Below are 22169 nucleotides of genomic sequence, written 5' to 3' on the forward strand. Positions count from 1 at the left end.
TCCTAAATTGGTGGTGTGTTCCAGAGAATTTGGGAAGAGGTACCCCACTAGAGGAGCCAGACTGGATAACAGTTACAACAGATGCATCAGGAGTCGGCTGGGGAGCCTACATAGGAGATGTATGCGTTCAAGGTTCTTGGGAGTTAAGTCACGTCTCCTCAAATGTCATAGAGTTAAAGGCAATAAAAGAGGCGCTTTTAGCCTTGGCAGACCATCTGAAAGGAAGAAGTGTAAAGGTGTTTTCCGACAACACCACAGCAGTGGCCTATGTGCAGAAGCAAGGAGGTACAAGAAGCCTGGTCTTGTCTGAGGAAGTAAAACCAATTTTTCAGTGGGCAGAGTCTTGCCTAGAAAATATCACTGCAGTACATCTTCCAGGAATAGAAAACCAAAAAGCAGATTTTCTAAGTCGAAGTCGAGTGGATCCGGGAGAGTGGAGTCTTCACGACGATATCTTTCAAGATCTGGTAGATACTTGGGGAGTACCGGAGATAGATGCCATGGCTACCATTCACAACAGGAAGTGCAGAAGGTTTTTTTCCAGATTCCCATGCACAGAGGCAGAAGCCGTAGATGGTCTAAGGCAGGACTGGTCAAGAGAACTAATCTTTGTGTTCCCTCCAATTCCCCTGGTCTGGAAGGTCCTAAAGAAAATAGAGCGAGAAAAGGCCAATGCTATAGTAATAGCACCATACTGGCCAAGAAGACCTTGGTTTCCTCTTCTACACAGACTGTCCTTAGGACAGCCCAAGCAGATTCCGAGGTTCCCAGGTTGGTTGTCCCAGGGACTAGTTCAGTTTCACAAGGAAGATCACCTTTGCTTGACGGCCTGGAGGTTGAGAGGAGGAGACTGAGAGAACTAGTGTACAAAGAGAAGTTAGTAGATTTTCTGTTGAATGCAAGGAAAAGATCTACATCTACACAATACTATAAGATCTGGGAGACGTTTGTGAGATCTATGCTGGCAGAAGGGCGAGACCCAGGTTGTCCTTCAGCATCTATGGTGGTCGATTTTTTGTTCGCTGGATATGAGAGAGGCCTTCATTTAAGTACCCTCAAAGTGCAGGTGTCGGCTATTTCAGCACTCTCAGGAAAAACTTGGGTGGTAGATCCGTTGGTCCTGAGATTCTTCAACGCCTTTAAGAGGGTAAAACCACGCATCCGAAGCTTTTCGCCTCCCTGGGATCTTCCGTTTGTCCTAGACAGTTTGACGAAGCCACCTTTTGAGCCTTTAGAGGACGTTTCCATATGGAATCTTACACTTAAGGTTGTTTTTCTAGTTGGCGTGACGTCAGCATGCAGAGTGGGCGAGCTGGCAGCATTATCAGCTCTGGAGCCATTCACTGTAATTTATGAAGACAAAGTGGTTTTGAGACCTACTTTCAAATTTCTTCCAAAAGTGATATCTGACTTCCATATGGATTTAGAAGTTACACTTCCTTCATTTTGTCCTTCGCCAAAGTCAGAAAAGGAGAGACAATGGCATAAACTGGATTTGGTCAGAGCCCTCACAATATACCTGGATAGAACAAAATCATGGAGAAAGTCGGATCATTTGTTTGTGATTCCTGGCGGTTTCAGAAAGGGGAAAACTCCATCTAAGAAGACGTTGAGTTCTTGGATAGTAGCAGCAATTGCGAAGACGTACAATGCAGCTGGCAGGAAGGTTCCCCGGGGATTGAAAGCCCATTCCACCCGAGCTCTAGCAAGTTCCTGGGCGATGGAGGCCAAGGCGTCGCCAGAAGCGATTTGCAGGGCGGCGAGATGGTCCTCCATCAATACATTTATTAAGCATTATAGATTGGATATTCTTTCCTCCCAGGAAACAAAATTTGGGAGAAAGATTTTGCAGTCTGTTGCGAATATTTCAAAATAAAGTGTGTTATGTTACTGCATTATGTGTCAAGTGTCAAGTCCCTCCCTGTAGCTTTGGTAGTTCCCATTGGTGAATGGCTGCCATGGGTGACTAGGAAAACAGGAAATTTTTTATTACTTACCGTAATTTCTGTTTCCTGGTCACTTTCCATGGCAGCATTCACCAAAAACTACCCACCCCTTGTTTTTGTGTGAGCTGTTCAACTAAGACAGTGAGTATAAGGGGGCGGGCGCTTTTAATTGCTTGGGGAGGATCCTGTCCATTGGCCTGGTGAGTGGATTTAACCCATTGGTGAATGCTGCCATGGAAAGTGACCAGGAAACAGAAATTACGGTAAGTAATAAAAATTTCCTGTTTTTTACCTTCAGACAAAAGTCCCTTGCGTGCAACAGCTTTCTTTCTACAGATTTTATATATATATATATATATATATATATATATGTATATGTGTAGTATTCATTGGCACTCGCCAATCACGAAGTCACTTGCCAGGTGCTGACCAAAATAATCTATAGCAGTCCATGAAAGCACTCACAGCAGTCGCCATTTAAAGGGATCCTGTCATCGGAAAACATGTTTTTTTCAAAACACATCAGTTAATAGTGCTACTCCAGCAGAATTCTGCACTGAAATCCATTTCTCAAAAGAGCAAACAGATTTTTTTATATTCAATTTTGAAATCTGACATGGGGCTAGACATGTTGTCAATTTCCCAGCTGCCCCATGTCATGTGACTTGTGCCTGCACTTTAGGAGAGAAATGCTTTCCGGCAGGCTGCTGTTTTTCCTTCTCAATGTAACTGAATGTGTCTCAGTGGGACATGGGTTTTTACTATTGTTATCTTGTGTTAGGGAGCTGCTATCTGGTTACCTTCCCATTGTTCTGTTGTTTGGCTGCTGAGGGGAAAAAGGGAGGGGGTGATATCAGTCCAACTTGCAGTACAGCAGTAAAGAGTGATTGAAGTTTATCAGAGCACAAGTCACATGACTGGGGGCAGCTGGGAAATTGACAATATGTCTAGCCCCATGTCAAATTTCAAAATTGAATATAAAAAAATCTGTTTGCTCTTTTGAGAAATGGATTTCAGTGCAGAACTCTGCTGGAGCAGCACTAACTGATTCATTTTAAAAAATGAATCCCATGTTTTCCCATGACAGTATCCCTTTAAGCGTGAATCACTATATCTTTATTTGTGCATGGTGCATCAACGCGTTTCGGCTCACATGGTGCCGTCGCCCTGACAACGGCTCCATGTGAGCTGAAACGTGTTGATGCACCATGCACAAATAAAGATATAGTGATTCACGCTTAAATGGTGACTGCTGTGAGTGCTTTCATGGACTGATATATATATATATATATATATATACACTGTCCCAAGGTGCACACCGTTTCCATTGTTAAAGACCTGGGTGCCTGCCGATATGTAATAGAGTCAAATGTAGAGGATAGCGGCACTCACAGGATTTGCGACAGATTCAAGGTTGGAAAAAATCTTTATTGAAGCTCAAACTTGAGCTTCAATAAAGATTTTTTCCAACCTTGAATCTGTCGCAAATCCTGTGAGTGCCGCTATCCTCTACATTTGACTATATATATATATATATATATATATATATATATATATATATATATATATATATTATAATATATATATATATATATATATATATATATATATATATCTGTAATTTAGATCTTCATACGTTAAGTCTTCTAAAATATCACGTAAATATTAATTAAACCCAATCGGCTAGTTTTGCTTCCAATAAGGATTAATTGTATCTTAGTTGGGATCAAGTACAAGCTGTTGTTTTATTATTACACAGAAAAAGGAAATCATTTTTAAAAATCTGAATTATTTCATTATAATAGACGGCCTTTCCATAATGCGGAACTTTCTGGGAAATGGGTTTCCGGATAACGGGTCCCATACCTGTATAATCTTTTTTAGAGAACATAAAAAAAGTACTGTAAAACATACTATATAATGCAAGGCCGAAACTTGGTTAGAAATACAAATATCTCAAACCACTAAAAGCAGAAAATAAATGTACATTGCAAAAGTTTTCAGAGGACCTTTCTGAGTAAGTTAACAATTTAATTTTGGGGTTCCAGATCCCCTTAAAAAGCAGCTCAGCTGATCTGAACTATGAACACTTCATTTTATTTGTTTACCCCACCACAGAAATATACAAATATATATATTTAAATTTCTAGTGCTTTAGTGACGTGAGCATTTTTGGGCCCAGGTTTGGGATCGTTTCCCTTGTGAATCATCTTTAAATGACCAACAGGATTTCCTTTATGTGTTAAAGGAAAGTTTCAGCCAGTGACTTAGGGAAGTGACACCATCATTTTTATTTATAATCGTATAATATCAAGACAATTTTTTTTTTAAATTTGGGAAAAAGGAATGTATTTTACAATAATAGGGGGCAGAGTCTACGTGCTAATACCGTATGTGGCAACTAAACTTGTAATACAGAAAAGGCAGCAATGTGAGGCTTTGCTCTCTGTAGGGAAGATACAGCTCGCAGCAATTCTACGTTTGAGAGTGGAATGCAGCGAGAACGGTGGAGGATTTTTGTCTTTAGATATACAGTAGTTGAAATACAAAAAAGAATCATCACTACAGTACTTTAGGAGAGCTCGTATACTTATCTTGCGGTATTTCTTTTTATGTTGTTTTGGAGAATTCTTACCCATAAACCATAATTGTATAGGAACATTTGCTCCTTTTTATAAACAGAAATAATACTGGTCTTTTATAGGGAATGTCAACCCAAAAACATTCCTTTGAAACACTTTTTTTTGGCTTTACTGTTCCTTTAAACAGACATACAGACATGACTGTGGAGGAATAATCTATGATTATGCTGCACAGGCTGATTATCCCCTGATACACACAGAACCTTTATACTTTGAAAAACAAGACCAAATCTGAATGTAAACATTGAGCTTATTTAAGTCACACAGGGGGTCATTTATCAACACTAGGCACATTTGCCCATGGGCAGTAACCCATGGCAACCAATCAGATTGCTGCATTCATTGTTCTACTTGCAGCTGGCTTTAAAAAACGCTGGCTTTAAAAAAACGCTGGCTTTAAAAAACTAATCACTGATTGGTTGCTATAGGTAACTGCCCATAGGCAAATTTGCTCAGTGTTGATAAATATGATACCCTTTTGGAACCATTAGCGAGTCCCCTAAAGATGTGAAGCAACCCTCCATAGCCGTGTCTGCAGCACAGCTCTTTATGTTGGCATAGAAGTGCTATGTTATATATATATATATATATATATATATATATATATATATATATATATATATATATATATATATATATATATATATATATATATATATATATATATATATATATATAATATTTATTTATTTAATCCAACAATTATGATGCACCAATCAATTAGATTAGATTACAATGTATGTTGGGTGCTGATCCATATAGCAGTGAGTAATTCCGCTTTCAACAAATATATAGTATCCAACCAGATCACAACACCTTGATAAAACGTAGCATTTATTGTTGCTATTAAAACATTCCAATGTGCACTTCCATTTTCAGCATAATGTCAACTTGAATATGTGGCGATATCGCTGGACCTAAAAATGCTGGACTTTGTACAGATAAGTTGACATTATGCTGAAAATGGAAGTGAACATTGGAATGTTTTAATAGCAACAATAAATGCTACGTTTTATCAAGGTGTTGCGATCTGGTTGGATACTATATATATATATATATATATATATATATATATATTTATTTATTTTTTAACTTTCAAATAAAGTAGCAAGAAAAATTCCATTTATAAGATTTAGTCGTTGTAGTTACCATAGGAGTGCATGTCTCGGGGGATATGCCAGGACAGGTGCTGCACGGGTCGGAAGAGGTCATTGGACACTGCACAGGACTTGGCAGCTTGAATGATCAATGGTGGCAGCACAGTTGCTGTACAGACTGTAGAGTTCATTAAAGGGGTGGTTCACCTTTAAGTTCATTTCTAGTATGTTCTAAAATGCTAATTCTAAGCAACTTTTCAATTAGTCTACATTTTATTTTTTTTTCTTTATAGTTTTTTAATTTGCTGTTTAATTTTGACTGTTTTCATCTTTTAAATGGGGGTCACTGACTCCATCTAAAAAACAAATGCTCTGTAAGGCTACAAATGTATTGTTATTGCTACTTTTTACTACTTTTTCTACTCAGGCCTCTCCTATACGTATTCCAGTCTCTTATTAAAATCAGTGCACGGTTGCTAGGGGAAATTGGACCCTAGCAACCAGATTGCTGAAATTACAACCTGGAGAGCTGCTGATTAAAAGGCTAAAAAAAATAAAAACCAGTTGCAAATTGTTTCAGAATTTCACTCTCTACATCATAGTTAGTTAATTTTAAGGTTAACCCCCCCCCCCCCCCCGCCTCTGGCAAATGTCCCTAAATTTTTACTCACCCCTCCATGCAGATTCTGGCCTCGGAGTTCGCGGCAGCCATCTTCTTCGGTAATCTTTGTGTATCAACGGCATTTTTGGCGCCTGCGCAGTCGGAGTAAGTTTCTGGCCCTGAACAACTGCGCCGAAAGTCACGAAAATTACCGAAAGAAATCGGAATTTTCGTGACTTTCAGTGCATGCGCAAAATCGGAATTTTTGGCACAAGTCCTAAGAAAGAAAATGGCTAAGAAAGAAAATGGCCAGAATCTGCACGGAGGGGTGAGTAAAAAAATTAGGGGCATTTACCCGGGGGGGGGGGGCAGATAGGCTGTGGGGGAGGAGGGATGTTTTTTTTTATTTTTTTATTATTATTATGGGTAGAATCAAACGATTCTAAGGATTTCAGTGATCGATCGAACGATTTTTCTTCGACTTCAAAAAACTTGTAATAAATACCCTGCCATAGATAATACTGAGAATTCCCTCTGCTAAAACACATGTAGGGGCAGATTTATCAAGGGTCGAATTGAAAATTCGAATTTGAATTTTCAAATCTTTTTTATGGTCAAAAATGACTAGGGATGCACCGAATCCAGGATTCAGTTCGGGATTCTGACTTTTTCAGCAGGATTTGGATTCGGCCGAATCCTTCTGCCCAGCTGAACCGAATCCTAATTTTCATATCCAAATTAGAGGAGGGGAGGGAAATGGTGTAACTTTTTGTCACAAAACAAGGAAGTAAAAAATGTTTTCCCTTTCTCGCCCCTTATTTACTTATGCAAATTAGGATTCGGTTCGGTATTCGGACGAATCTTTCGAGATGGATTCGGGGGTTTGGCCGAATCCAAAATAGTGGATTTGTTGCATCCCTAAAATGACAAATTTGACTAGGGAGTTATTGAAATTCAATTCAAGTTTTTTTTAAAAAAAAAAAATTTTAATTAGATTTTTGAGATTTATCATACTCTGGCCCTTTAAGAACTCAAGTTTGTCTATTCGCCACCTAAAACTTGCTGAATTTCTGTATAGGTCAATGGGAGAGGTGCAGGGATCAATGTGGAGTTGTTTGCAGCCTTCCTGAAATTCGAGTATTTTTCGGGGAAAACAAACCGTGGATGACATTTCATAGGTCTGTTTCATAGGTCGGCTAATGTTAGATTATTTTAAAAGTCACAACAAACTTGAGCAGAGAATGGAAAGGACCGAGATACTCTGCTAGTTTCAATCAAAATGTTATTTGGATTTACACTGCCGTTCATTTCTACTTTTGATTCCTTTTACATAGAAACTGGATTATAGAAATGAAGAAATGTAACATATGGCCTATACTCGTATATGAAAAAGCTTTTTTGACCAAATTAAAAGGCATTGAGCAGAATTAATTGCTGAATAATAATGGCTTGGTTGTGTCAGTGCCAAGGGTTTATCTGCTCAGCCTCAGATAGTGTTGCAGCCACACTGGGTGTTGCCTACAGTCATCTCTCCAAAAATCTGTTTTCTGTAGATAAATTATTCCCCAGATGACTGCACTTTTTTGTACTAACAGGACTTCTGTGTGTTGTGATAGCAGTGCTACACCTATGCTCTATAATGATCACCTAAAATGCATATGGGATAATGTACAGTAGTGCGTAATAATATAAAATAATATAAAAAATAAAGTGTTTGGTCACATATAGTAGCTCATAGAAACCACTCTGCAAACTGCTCACCTGTAAATACTACCAGCTGAATGATAGTCGTCGGTTACAAGACGTAGCAATAGAAAATCCTTTATTACATTACCCCTATAAAGTTGTTTTGCTACATTTTTAGTATTTTTAGGAATTTATTGTGAGGTGGTGTTAAGTTAAAGGGGAACTATCGCATAGATAAAAATTTAATATAAACCTGAAGAAACATTGTAAATACAATCAATTAAATATTCTGCATCATTTCTGAAATAATCCAAATTTATGTTCACTATTCCTCTCTCGGCATCTGTTTCTCTTCATTCTGTCTTCATGCAGCAGTTGGGTGTCAGATAATCATTGACAGTTAGATCCAATATATCTTAAAGGGGGGCTCCTTTTGCCTAGATGTATTAGAGCTCACTCTATTAAAATCACCAGACATCATGTCTCTCTACATGCAGGATTTGTGCAAAAGGCAGTTATTTTGTTAGATTTTGTTTCTGCTGGAATCGGTTATATTTAACTTCTAGGCCTACTCCTTGAATGGATGCTATCTTCATTTATCATTCTACTTTTAAAATATTTATGTATTGTATGCAATGGGAAGGTTTGGTAAGCATTTTAGTCATAATCATCTTTTGTTTTCTTTTTTTTTAGTGCTCGTTCCACCAACCCCAGCACCTCCTCTCCCAATGCCAGCATTTACCTTCAAGCCACCGCCACGGCCAGATTTTGGTACCTCAGGGAGGACCATCAAGCTCCAGGCAAACTTTTTTGAAATGGACATTCCCAAAATTGAGATATATCACTATGACATTGATATAAAACCAGAGAAATGCCCCAGACGAGTAAACAGGTAAATTTTCTTGTTCACTCTATACATTATCTACCTGCATTTAATCTAAAGATGGCCATACATACAGAGATCTGCTTGTTTGGTGATTTCGGGCACAACAATTGAACTAAATGAAGAGAATGAGGGTGGCGCATTGAGGACCAGATCGATGAACTAATCCGTCCTTCATCCAACAGGATTTTTCTGCCCGACTTTCGGCAAGATATCTATCGGGAAGCCCATCAGAGGGCCACATATACTGCACAATAGGCTGCCAAATTGATCTCTCAGAACCTTACTGTATATTGGCCCATTCATGGGGATCTTAAAGGGGTTTTTCACCTTTAAATTAACTTTAAGTATGATGTAGAGAATTCTGAGACCAATTTTTAGTTGTTTTTCATATTATTTGTGGATTTTGTTATTTAGCTTTTTATTCAGCAGCTCTAAAGTTTGCAATTTCAGCAATCTGGTTGCTAGGGTCCAAATTCCCCTAGCAACCATGCACTGATTTGAATAAGAGACTGGAATATGAATAGGAAAGGCCTGAATAGAAAGATAAGGAATAAAAATTAGCAATTAATAATACATTTGTAGCTTTACAGAGAATTTGTTTTTTAGATGGGGTCAGTGACCCCATTTGAAAGCTGGAAAGTGTCAGAAGAAGAAGGCACATAATTAAAAAAAAAAACTATAAAAAGAAATAATGAACTCCAATTAAAAAGTTGCTTAGAGAGTAAAGTATATCTTGGTAAATTGCTTTTTTCTCTTGCATGTTTTTGTAAAGTTTGATTTTTTTTTTTTTTTTTGCAAAGGTTAGAAAAATCAGACTTGCTCTCAGCTGTCATTTATTCAGAAAACTTTGTGTTACATGAATTAATGTGTTTGTTTTCTGTTTACTTTTAGGGAAATAGTTGAACATATGGTCCAGCACTTTAAAGCTCAAATCTTTGGGGATCGAAAACCAGTGTTTGATGGAAGAAAAAACCTTTATACTGCAATGCCTCTTCCAATTGCAAGAGATAAAGTAAGTTTTCTTATCTGGCCTTTCTACCTACCGTATATACTCGAGTATAAGCCGAGTTTTGCAGCCCCCAAAATATGCTGAAAAACTCTACATCGGCTTATACTCGGGTCAAGCGCAAAAACTGTCGCCGACGTCTAAGAATAGTCGCCGCGCCTAGGAATAGTCGCCGGCATCCAAGAATAGTCGCTGGCATCCAAGAATAGTCTCCAAGAATATTCGCCGGCATCCAAGAATGGTCGCCGGCATCCAAAAACGAGACGCCGGCACCTCCAATGGGAGCAGAAACCTTCAATTTTTTGATTGAAACTTACCAGAAGCTGCTGCATTTCTCACCCTCGGCTTATACTCGAGTCAATAAGCTTTCCCAGTTTTTGGAGGTAAAATTAGGTACCTCGGCTTATACTCGGGACGGCTTATACTCGAGTATATACGGTATTTCATCTCCTACTTGTTATACCAGGGTGACATGTCAAAAAAGTCAACCTAATGTGATCCCTGAGTTTTGTTTTTTTTTTTTTTTTTTTTTGTATGTGTTATAATTAAGCCCATATGGAAGATGTAAAGTAGAAAAATATTAATAACCAGCCGAATATCTGAAGCTGCCTATTTTCTGTTCTAAGTTGGCAGTAATACACCCTTGTACAGCAGGAGTCCAGTGAAATTGGAGCTAAAACAGGGCTGGTAGAGAAACTGAAAATGTTTTCATTTTCAATTTATTGGTTCTTCAGGGCAGTTATGGAAGTTGAAGATATAACCCACCTGCATAATTCACTTCTCCTTATCTGTAGACCAGGCGTAGACACAACAAATGGGGTGGGAATTTAAATTTTTTTTTTTTTTTTAAATACCAAACTCATTATGTCTTTGCAGTAACTCAACATATTCTATGGAGGTGGCTAGTAGGGATGCACCGATTCCACTTTTTTGGATTTGGCCGAACCCCCGAATCCTTTGTGAAAGATTCTGGCCGAATACCGAACCGAATCAGAACCCTAAGTTGCATATGCAAATTAGGGGTGGGAAGGGGAAACCATTTTTTACTTCCTTGTTCGCTGACAAAAAAACACGCAATTTCCCTTCCCACCCCTAATTTGCATATGCAAATTAGGATTCGGTTCGGCCGGGCAGAAGGATAAGGCCGAATCCTGAACCGAATCCTGGATTCGGTGCATCCCTAGTGGCTAGGTTAAGGATACAAACAAAATAATAATGTAATATTCATTTATAATTTAAAATATGGATTTTTCGCTTAAAGGGATTAGTTGAATACTTTTTCAAAATAAAACAAAGGAGAAAGGTATGAATATAGGTGTAGGTTGTCAATTATATTACTCTGCATTTGTCAATGTACAATTATGTACTTGGCCTTGATGTTTATAACATTAGAACATTACTGCTGTCAGGTTATTTTGGATATTCAGGGAATGGAATCGGAATCATCTTTTTTTGTCTTTGCGTCCCACTGCAGGTGGAGTTAGAAGTCACACTACCCGGGGAAGGCAAAGATCGCATCTTCAAAGTTGCAATCAAGTGGATGGCATGTGTAAGCTTGCAAGCCCTACATGATGCGCTGGCTGGTCGTCATCCCAATGTCCCTTTTGAGACAATTCAGGCTTTAGATGTTGTGATGAGACATTTACCTTCTATGAGGTACTTTTTTCTTTGTTCAGTTGACTAATTTTATACATATTAAGCCATTATTTCCCATACACATATAAACTACTAAACGGCATTCTCCATTCATAGTCATGCAAGTAATAGTGGAATTTTTAATTTGGAACATAGGTACACACCTGTGGGGCGCTCGTTTTTTACTGCATCTGAAGGCTGCGCCAATCCTCTTGGGGGTGGTAGAGAAGTTTGGTTTGGCTTCCATCAGTCTGTACGACCTTCCCTCTGGAAAATGATGCTCAATATTGATGGTAGGTATTAGAGAAACAGTGTTTCCTATTTGTAAACAGTGCATGAAAAATTATGAACAGCAGAAAAGGGGTTCATAGTAATCAACCAGTAACTACCAAGGCCCTGCCATTAACCACTTTGGGGACCAAATTGAGTAGCTGTAGTCTGTGCTTCCTAGTCTTCTTACATATGGATGCTTTGTTTCAACAAAACTTACGCTGTACACTAGAACCTTGGTTACGGTAATTAATTTGTCCAAAAAACCCACCCAGAAAAAGTGCACAGTAACTTAGAAATAATATCTTAATGCAATCAAGGAAGTTTTATTTTTTACTGTTGCCCTTTAAATAGTTTCAACAATCTATTATTGATATTTCTGTTTTTTCATACAGAAGTTTTGTTAAAACCAAATATTTAATTTTCTGTAATTCTGGTCTTTTTTTTAATCCCTCTGGCACTCAAAACAGCTCCTGTACAGGCTCCTGTTGAATTGTGTTTAGTACATGGGAATATTTCTGACGTCAAATGGCTGTCAGCCTCCTGGGTTATTGCATATCAGCCCTCCTTGGCTTGTTTTGTTTCGAAGGGATCCTAAGGGTAAGGGTACACCTGGCGATTTGGGGAGATTTAGTCGCCTGGCGACTAATCACCTCTTCTTTGGGGGGCGACTAATCTCCCCAAACGGCTTCCCCTTGTCTTCCGCCGGCTATAATAAAAAATCTGCTGCGGCATGGCACACGCAGTGTTTCGTTTTCCAAAGTTGCCTCACGAAGAAACTTCGGGCGACTTCGGAATACGATGCGCCATGTGTGCCTTGCCACAGGCAATTTTTCATTATAGACGGGGAAGCCGTTCGGGGAGATTAGTCGCCCAAAGAGGCGATTCGTCACCAGTCGAATCGCCAGGTGTGCCCTTACCCTAAGGGTTAAGACACACAGAGCTACTAGTAGCAGCTACTTATCATGGCTACAAATATAGACAATGCTGATAATTTACAGATAATTGGCTCTATGTGTGTTTAGCAGATCCATTTCTCAGCATTGTCTATGGCAGGGTGTTTTCTAAAATGTTGTAGTCGGACAAGTAGCTGCTACTAGGAGCTGTGGCCACATAGGCTGAATGTCTCAGCTGAGAAATCAATCATTTGCACACAGCAGAGCTCAGTGTAGGTCAGCCAAGAGATGCCTCCTTTTGCATATTTGAGCTGACCTCGACTGCAAGCTTCTGTAAAAAATTTTTGTCCAGTTGTCTGTAATTACCTGAGTTTTGTATAAATAAACTTACAGCAAGCTAAAACAAAAAATTGGTTTTGCCATTGCATTTTTTTTATATATCCCCAGTGTCTGCGACGGCATTTTACAAAGCACAACCAGTGATTGAGTTTATGTGTGAAGTTCTGGATTTTAAGAGCATCGAAGAGCAACAGAAACCTCTTACCGATTCCCAAAGGGTTAAATTTACCAAAGAAATTAAAGGTAAATCAAGTTCAAGCAACGGTTGCTCTCTTTCCCTGTGATTCTTCAACTACTTGCCTGCTTTAAAATCTACATCCAGGGACTTCACTGGCACATACAGTCATATGAAAAAGTTTGGGAACCCCTCTCAGCCTGCATAATAATTTACTTCACTTTCAACAAAATAGATAACAGTGGTATGTCTTTCATTTCCCAGGAATATCTGAGTACTGGGGTGTTTTCTGAGATTTTTAGTGAAGCAGTATTCAGTTGTATGAAATTAAATCAAATGTGGAAAAAACGACTGTGCAAAAATGTGGGTACCCTTGTAATATAGCTAATTTGAATGCATGTAACTGCTCAATACTGATTACTGGCAACCCTAAATTGGTTGGATCAGCTCGTTAAGCTTTGAACTTCATAGGCAGGTGTGTCCAATCATAAGAAAAGGTATTTAAGGTGACCAATTGCAAGTTGTGCTTCTGTTTGACTCTCCTCTGAAGAGTGACAGCATGAGATCCTCAAAGCAACTCTCAAAAGATCTGAAAACAAAGATTGTTCATGGTTTAGGGGAAGGCTGAAAAAGCTATCTCAGAGGTTTAAACTGTGAGTTTCAACTGTAAGGAATTTAATCAGGAAATGGGAAGGCCACAGTTGCTGTAAAACCCAGGTCTGACAGGCCAAGAAAAATACAGGAGCGACATATGCGGAGGATTGTGAGAATGTTAGACAAGCCAAAGACCTGCAAGAACATCTTGCTGCAGATGCAGGTGTATCTGTACATCGTTCTACAATTCAGCACAATTTGCACAAAGAACATGTGTATGGCAGGGGGATGAGAAGCCCTTTCTGCACTCACACAAACACACTCGCTTGTTGTATGGAAAAGATCATATAGACAAGTCACAGTCATTTTGGAACAAAGTGCTTTGGACTGATGAGACAAAAATTGAGTAATTGTCATAACAAAAAGCGCTTTGCATGGCGGAAGAAGAACACGGCATTCCAAGAAAAGCACCTGCTACCGACTGTCACATTTGGTGGAGGTTCCATCATGCTGTGGGGCTGTGTGGCTAGTTCAGGGACTGGGGGGGGGGGTCAGATGAATTCAACCCAATATCGACAAATTTTTCAGGATAATGTTCAAGTATCAGTCACAGAGTTGAAGTTCCGCTGCAGGGGTTGGATATTCCAACAAGACAATGACCCTAAACTCACTTGGAAATCTACAAAGACATTTATGCAGAGGGACAAGTACAATATTCTGGAGTCCCCCGACTTGAATATGATGGAAAATCTATGGGATGATTTGAAGCAGACTGTCCATGCTCGGCAGCCATCAAATTTAACTGAACTGGAGAGATTTTATATGGACGAATGGTCAAAAATATCCACATCCGAAATCCAGACACTCATCAAGGCTATAGGAGGTGTCTAGAGGCTGTTACATTTGCAAAAGACTCAACTAAGTATTGATGTAATATCTCTGTTGGGGTGCCCAAATTTATGCACTGGTCTAATTTCTGTTAATCCAATAAACGTTGCACTGCTGAAATACTACTGTTTCCATAAGGCATGTTCAATATTAAAAGTAAGTTTCTACTTTGAAAGCTCAGCCAATGATAAACAAAACTCACAAGAATTAGGGTTCCCAAACTTTTTCATATGACCATATGAGCGAAATTTTCGCAGAGTTTCACCCTGAAAATTACTCCCAATGGGTGAAAACATTTGTTGCCCATAGACTTCAATGCATTTTGGAGAATTTTCGGTGAAACGTGTCAGATTCTCCCATCACTTTTGACTAGGGATGCACCGAATCCAGGATTCGGTTTGGGATTCGGCCTTTTTCAGCAGGATTCGGATTCCGCCGAACCAAATCCGAATCCTAATTTACATATGCAAATTAGGGGCGGGAGGAAAATCTTGTGACTTTTTGTCACAAACCAAGGAAGTAAAAAATTAGCAAATTAGGATTCGGTTCAGTATTTGGCCGAATCTTTTGCAAGATTCGGGGATTCGGCCGAATCCAAAATGGTGGATTCGGTGCATCCCTACTTTTGACTGGTGTTGAATGGAAAGACCAAAGACCTCCAGCAGGCAAGAGGTTAAAGTAAACCGGCATCATAGTATTATTACTCTTACTCTGTAAAATTGATAATAACAAAATCACAGCTAACATACAAATAAATTGTGTTATAACATTCGATCAGGTTTAAAAGTTGAAATAACTCACTGTGGACAAATGAAACGGAAATACAGAGTCTGCAATGTAACAAGGCGACCAGCGAGTCATCAAACGTAAGTTCTTTTCTGCTTTGTAAATAAGCACATCAGAATAAAATTAGCCTTCCTGTTCTGCTTAATTCTACCCTAAAACTGTAAATACTGTCCTAATAAGCATTCTTAACCTATGAGTAAGGAACTAAAAATGTGTCTTATGATGTTTAGGTTGGGTTAGCTTGAAACTCATAAACATACTGAACATTTTATTACATTAGAAAACTTTTATTACATTACTAAATTTGAGTTCCCTGCGACCCATGGTTACTATTTATCTTCCAAAATGCCTCTTTGCTTAGGTTTTCAAACAATAGAAATCGATAATTTTACCTTTTTCTTAATAACAGTGAAGAGATTGTCTGTTCCCTTCAATAGAATGGAAAGTATGATCATTTGTAGGAATTTATTTTTTTTAATTAAAATTAATCCCATGATTTACTTCTCCCCGCACACACAGCTTTTAGTTTTACACGGGTAGGCCCTTTTATCAAAGGTTGAATTTCAAATTCATGTGAATTTTTTTTTTTTTAATTTAACAAAAAATTAGAATGTGTAGTATTTGATCGAATGGTTCCGAACCGAAAATTCGATTGTACTAATCGTATAAAAACTCAGCCAGGAAGGCTATTAACAAACCAAATGGCTCAAGGGACCTCTGCCATTGACCTGTAAATTAACTGGACAGGTTTTAGGTGTGAATATTCGAGTTAGGACTGTTTCCATGGTTGAGCTGTGAAATCTCGCTTTTGAATTTACATTCAAATAGGGGGATTAAAATTTGAACACACTGATTTTTTTTATTTCCACATCTGAACACATGTATGATCAGTTTCATAAAATATCACTAACGGTGTCTTTTTGTTTGTTTGTTTGTTTCTGCAGATTCCCTCTTCAGCAGGAGAGTGGACAGACAGTAGAGTGCACAGTCGCACAGTACTTTAAGGACAGACACAAACTAGTTCTGCGCTACCCTCATTTACCTTGTTTACAGGTTGGACAGGAGCAGAAACACACGTACCTCCCTCTTGAGGCAAGTTCCCTTGTGGAAAGTCATACAGTTTTTTTTGTACCATGTATTATTATCTAAACTACAAACCTACTGTACTGTGTATTAGTCTCTGAAACAGACTGTTTATTTATGTTAAACTAAGTCTTCTGTAGACTAACTGGATTTGGATCTCCCTGCTGTATGCAGTTCATAACAGTTAATGAAGTGGGGTATAGTTGTGTAGCATATGCTTCAGTATATTCTGTTTGCTGCTATTTGATGGTGACCAAGAGCTACTTTTAATGGCGATGGCTGGAAACAGAATGCTCCCACAAGCCAAACACTTTGGGGCAGATGTATCAAGGGTCAAATATCGAGGGTTAATTAACCCTCGATATTCGACTGCCAAATTAAAATCCTTCGACATCGAAGTCGAAGGATTTTGCGCAATTCGGTCGATCGAAGGAATAATCGTTCGATCGAAGGAATAATCGTTCGATCGAACGGTTAAATTCTTTGAATCGAACGATTCGTAGGATTTTAATCCATCGATCGAAGATTATCCTTCGATCAGAAAATTGTTAGCAAGCCTAATGGGACCTTCCCCATAGGCTAACATTGGCCTCGGTAGGTTTTAGGTGGCGAACTAGGGGGTCAAAGAAATTTTTAAAGAGACAGTACTTCGATTATCGAATGGTCGAATATTCAAACGATTTTTACTTCGAATCGTTCGATTCGTAGGTCGTAGTCGATGGTCGAAGTAGCCAAAAAACCATTCCAAAATCAAACTATTTTTACGCTATTCCTTCACTCGTACTTAGTGAATGGGCCCCCTAGGCCTCTTGTTCCTGGAACCTATTTGTTAGAGAGGACATAAACGCTCCAAACAGAGTAAATTTGTACTGTGTGCTGTGCATATAGAGTTTTGCCATATAGCTCACTCTGTGACCAGCTTCTGTCTAGGATTTAATCATGTCATCATGATCCGCTATTTAGCCAATTTTACCACTTACATACAGGAGTGACTTCCTCATCATCCATAATGTCTACAAATCCCTTGAGACATTAGTTTATGTTTATGGTGGTTTCTCAGTAGGGCAGCTGCATTCTTAATATCCTGGGTTACTTGTGCTTCAGTACTGATCTGTCAGTCCCAGTAGGTATCGACAAAAAAAGTACATATTTTGAAAACGATATCAAAAGAACAAGAGGATTAATTCAGAATTAAATTCAATTAAAATCATTTTTTGGAGCCTTGGTGTTCCCTTTAAAAAAAAAACAAAAAAAAACTTTCTTTGGTAGCAAAGTGTATTTATGTGTTTATATATTGGAAGGGTAAAGACCATTTAGCAGTTGGTGTTATTAGACTTAACATTCAACTTAAATTTTGGCTTTTTGTGTGTTGATCAGTCATATTAAGAATTCTTTCAAAAATTAAAGTGATTTGGTTATTGATTAGATATGAGGAGTAAAGGATAGGGATGCACCGAATACACTATTTTGGGTTCGGCTGAACCCCCGAATCCTTTGCAAGGGTTCGGCTGAATTCTGAATCCTAATTTTTTTTACTTTACTTTTTACTTCCTTGTTTTGTGACAAAAAGTCACACGATTTCCCTCCGCACCCCTAATTTGCATATGCAAATTCAGATTTGGTTCAGCCGGCCGAATACGAATCCTGCTGAAAGGCCGAATCCTGGATTTGGTGCATCCCTAGTAAAGGAGACACTGGGTTTGAGAAATTGATGCTCAAGAAATCTTTGTCTGTAAGAAAGGTTACTAGAGTGGCGATGGGTTTGAAGAAGGGAAAGCGGAACATTTTTGCCTTAAAAATGTTTTAAAAAAAATATATACAGCTGGCTCTAATCCTTAAACTGTAAATACTGTCCTAATTATAAATAGCACTGAACCATATATCTCTCCAAGCAATACAACCTTTGTTTTATTCCTGTTAGGTATGCAATATAGTGGCAGGTCAAAGGTGCATAAAGAAACTTACGGACAATCAGACTTCCACTATGATACGGGCAACTGCTCGATCTGCTCCAGATCGCCAGGAAGAGATCAGTAAATTAGTAAGTAAACGCTTTTACTGGTTTGTAAAAATATGCAGTGCTCCATTTACAAAAAGATGCACCGTGTTTGGTCCTTGTAATGGTATATTAGCAGTATACTCCCCTTCATTTGAACTGTTGTCACTAGCTGGAGTTTATTATACAGGGGCATTAACTGTGCACTGCTAATGTCATTATCTCTGAACATGGAGAATCTTAGTAGGTTTTATTATACCAAATTATGAAACCTGTCTTTCTGTTCACTTTCTTTCAGATGCGAAGTGCAAGTTTTAATACTGATCCCTTTGTGCGAGAGTTTGGTATAATGGTGAAAGATGACATGACCGATGTCACAGGCAGAGTCCTTCAACCTCCTTCAATCCTTTATGGAGGCAGGGTATGGGAAGAGCCAAATGCTCCCTTGGTAGACATCTATATAGTTCTTGATCTATATACTGTGTTGCTGTGCTTGCTTTTGCTATTAATCTGTTTTGTTATTAATTAATTTTTTTAAAGTGATTGTTACTGCTTCATGCTGCTGCATGTTCTACTAAATGTGTGTGGAGTGTTGAGTTTTGTTTTTAATAACCTAGTACAGGTATGGGACCCGTTATCCAGAATGCTTGGGACCTGGGGTTTTCCGGATAATGGATCTTTCCGTAATTTGGATATTCATACATTAAGGGGCAGATTGATCAAAATGTGAGATTAGAACTCGCCACAGAAAAACTCACCACTTTATTCATTCCTATGGGATTTTTAGAAGAATATTTATCAAATGGTGAACTCCATTGATAAATGTGATGCTATAAATCCCATAGGAATGAATAAAACATGGGTGAGTTTTTCTGTGGCGAGTTCTAATCTCACATTTTGATAAATCTGCCCCTATTTCTACTAGAAAATCGTGTAAAATTTAAATAAACCTAATAGGCTGGTTTTGCTTCTAGTAAGGATTCATTTTATCTCAGTTTGGATCAGTCACAGCTAGGGATGCACCGAATCCCGGATTCGGTTTGGGGTTTGGCCTTTTTCGGCAGGATTCGGGATTCAGCCGAATCCTTCAACCAGGCCGAACTAAATCCTAATTTGCATATGCAAATTAGGGGTGGGAAGGAAAACCACATGACTTCTTGTCACAAAACAAGGAAGTAAAAAAAATGTCCCCTTCCCACCCCTAATTTGCATATGCCTTACCATAATTCGGAACTTTCTGGATAATGGCTTTCCGGATAACTGATCCTATACCTGTAATAAGAATGAAAAAAATCAATGGTCATTCACAGTTGAACCCTTAGATTACAAAATTAGGAAATAAAAGTTTTCATAGAGCCGGCTCCATGTTTGAGTATTGTACAGATTATATTTCCATTTTGTATGATTAAGAAAATTATTGTATTAATAAGAAATTGATAAAATAGTACACGGTTTGGGATACACTTGTTTTCTAACAGTGTTGAAATACATTTGCCGTCGTATATGCAATTTTTATTTAAATTTTATTAAAAGCTAGGCTTGTTTATATGCTTTACGTCTCTGGGCCTGAAAAGTCACATGGCTCATAAATTGTTTACAATCCTCTGTAAATGGGTTGATGAACTGTAGTTATTATAGTTATTGTGGAACTTTATATTAGGGAGACATCTACCCATGCTGCACTCAATGTATTGCAGTGTCAGATTCTGACCAAACCAAGGCACACTATTTTTAGGGAAAATTAACCATTTGATTAAAATAGGCAGTTCTTAGGTTTGAGAAAAATTCTTAGATTGCATGTTTCCAAAACTACTAACGTTTTAACTTGTTTTTTTGCTGAGTGTGGTATGAGTTTTTTGCATGATATGTAGATGATACTGTTTTCTCTCAATAGGAGCATATGAATTTTGTCATAAAAACTTGCAAAGATTTTAATTAAAGGGGAACTTTTGCGAAAAATTTATATAAGCATACCGAAGTAAGAGCTTTCTAAATACAATCAATTACAAATTCTGCATTGTTTCTGAAATAATTAAGTTCAATCTTCACTATTCCTCTCTCAGCATCTGTTTCTGTTCATTCTCTCTTCATGCAGCAGTTGGGTGTCAGATATTTACTGACAGTTAGATCCAATATATCTTATAGGGGGCTCCTTTTGCCTAGAAGATGTATTAGAACTCGCTCAAATAACTGATTCCCGTACAAACAAAATCTAATAAAATAACTTCCTTTTGCACAAATTCTGCATGTAGAGAGACATGATGTCTGGTGAGTTTAATAGAGTGAGCGCTAAGACATCTTCTAGGCATAAGGACCCCCCCTATAAGATATATTGGATCATTCATCTGACATCCAACTGCTGTATGAAGCGAGAATGAGGAAAAAAAGAGATGCTGAGAGAGGGATAGTGAAGATAAACTTGATTATTTCAGAAACAATGCAGAATTTGTAATTGATTGTGTTTAGAATGTTTATTTCAGTATGTTGAAATTTGTTAAATTGTCATTTTTGCGATAGTTCCCCTTTAACTATACAGTAGGGATGCACTGAATCCAGATATGTGCTCTCAAATTCAGCCAAATTTGGTACAGCCTTACTATGCAGGTGGAACCTGGACTGATGCCCCTACACACACACACAAAATCCTTTACTCCTCTGCAGCCCTGCAAATAACATAGTACCCCTCCACCTACAGTAAAGAGATAATCGTCTGCAGATTCCTATTGTGTGTCTAATGGAACAAAAGTATACTACAACACAATGGATAGCTGGTGTAGGGCAAGATACTAGTACTCTTAGGGCAGAGACAGACAAAAAGATTCAGGGAGATTTAGTCGCCCAGCGACAAATCCCCTCTTCTTCGGGTGACTAATCTCCCGAACTTTCTCCCCGCCGAAATGGGAATCGAAATAGCCAGCGGGAAGGCACTTGAAGCAGTTTGTTTTCCAATTAGTCTCCCGCATCTTCTCATCTGTCTCTGCCCTCATATAACTTTATCACCCATGTCACTTTAGTGTAGTGTGGGGTTTTTCATGTAACTTTACTGCAATATAATGGCTCATGTTAATTAGTAGTGCGCCTATATCTCCCTCCCATAATTTTATAAATACGCAGATATTGTATGAAGCATTACACTAGCTTTCATATATTGCTTAGATGGCTACTATTTGTCATGAGTGTTTGGTGTGACCAACATTGGTGTGATTATTTGATTTTACTGCTGCTAGAATCTTCAAGATGTGATCTTTGTGGTTTTCAGAATAAAGCAATTGCTACGCCTGTCCAGGGTGTCTGGGATATGAGAAACAAACAGTTCCACACCGGCATTGAAATAAAGGTGTGGGCCATCGCCTGCTTTGCCCCACAGCGGCAGTGTACTGAAGTTCACCTCAAGTGAGTGGCTCTCCAAGTGTCATTTAATACAGACTTGACATTACACCAATCAATCTGCTTTATTGCTTAATAACAAGTATCTGTTCATAATGTTAGTAGCAGTGGTCTAAATTCTAATGAGTTGTGGAAGAGCTGACATTTATTTTCATTCTTGCCATTTTGCACTTTATGGCACATGACTATAGACACAATACACCAGGAAATTGGTAAGCTCTGCTGATAACTGATACCGTTCAGTCAAAGATCAATT

At 38.4% G+C, this 22169-nt stretch overlaps 1 protein-coding gene across 4 annotated transcripts in view; it reads left to right on the top strand.

Moving 5' to 3' along the window:
• Positions 1–22169, top strand: part of LOC108695459 (protein argonaute-2) — a 51593-nt gene that overhangs the window by 18010 nt on the left and 11414 nt on the right. Inside the window, exons 2-11 of one of the 4 annotated variants that reach the window (XM_018223986.2) lie at positions 8666–8864; positions 9750–9870; positions 11339–11520; positions 11656–11792; positions 13113–13247; positions 15440–15527; positions 16392–16539; positions 18452–18571; positions 18825–18974; positions 21786–21919. In XM_018223986.2, the coding sequence (XP_018079475.1) occupies positions 8666–8864; positions 9750–9870; positions 11339–11520; positions 11656–11792; positions 13113–13247; positions 15440–15527; positions 16392–16539; positions 18452–18571; positions 18825–18974; positions 21786–21919 (1414 nt within the window). Of the gene's footprint in view, positions 1–8665; positions 8865–9749; positions 9871–11335; positions 11521–11655; positions 11793–13112; positions 13248–15439; positions 15528–16391; positions 16540–18451; positions 18572–18824; positions 18975–21785; positions 21920–22169 lie in introns of all 4 variants that reach the window. The other 3 variants (XM_018223988.2, XM_018223985.2, XM_018223987.2) reach the window with 3 other exon arrangements.

This window comes from Xenopus laevis, chromosome 6S (assembly GCF_017654675.1).
Source record: "Xenopus laevis strain J_2021 chromosome 6S, Xenopus_laevis_v10.1, whole genome shotgun sequence".
NCBI classification, from domain to species: domain Eukaryota; kingdom Metazoa; phylum Chordata; class Amphibia; order Anura; family Pipidae; genus Xenopus; species Xenopus laevis.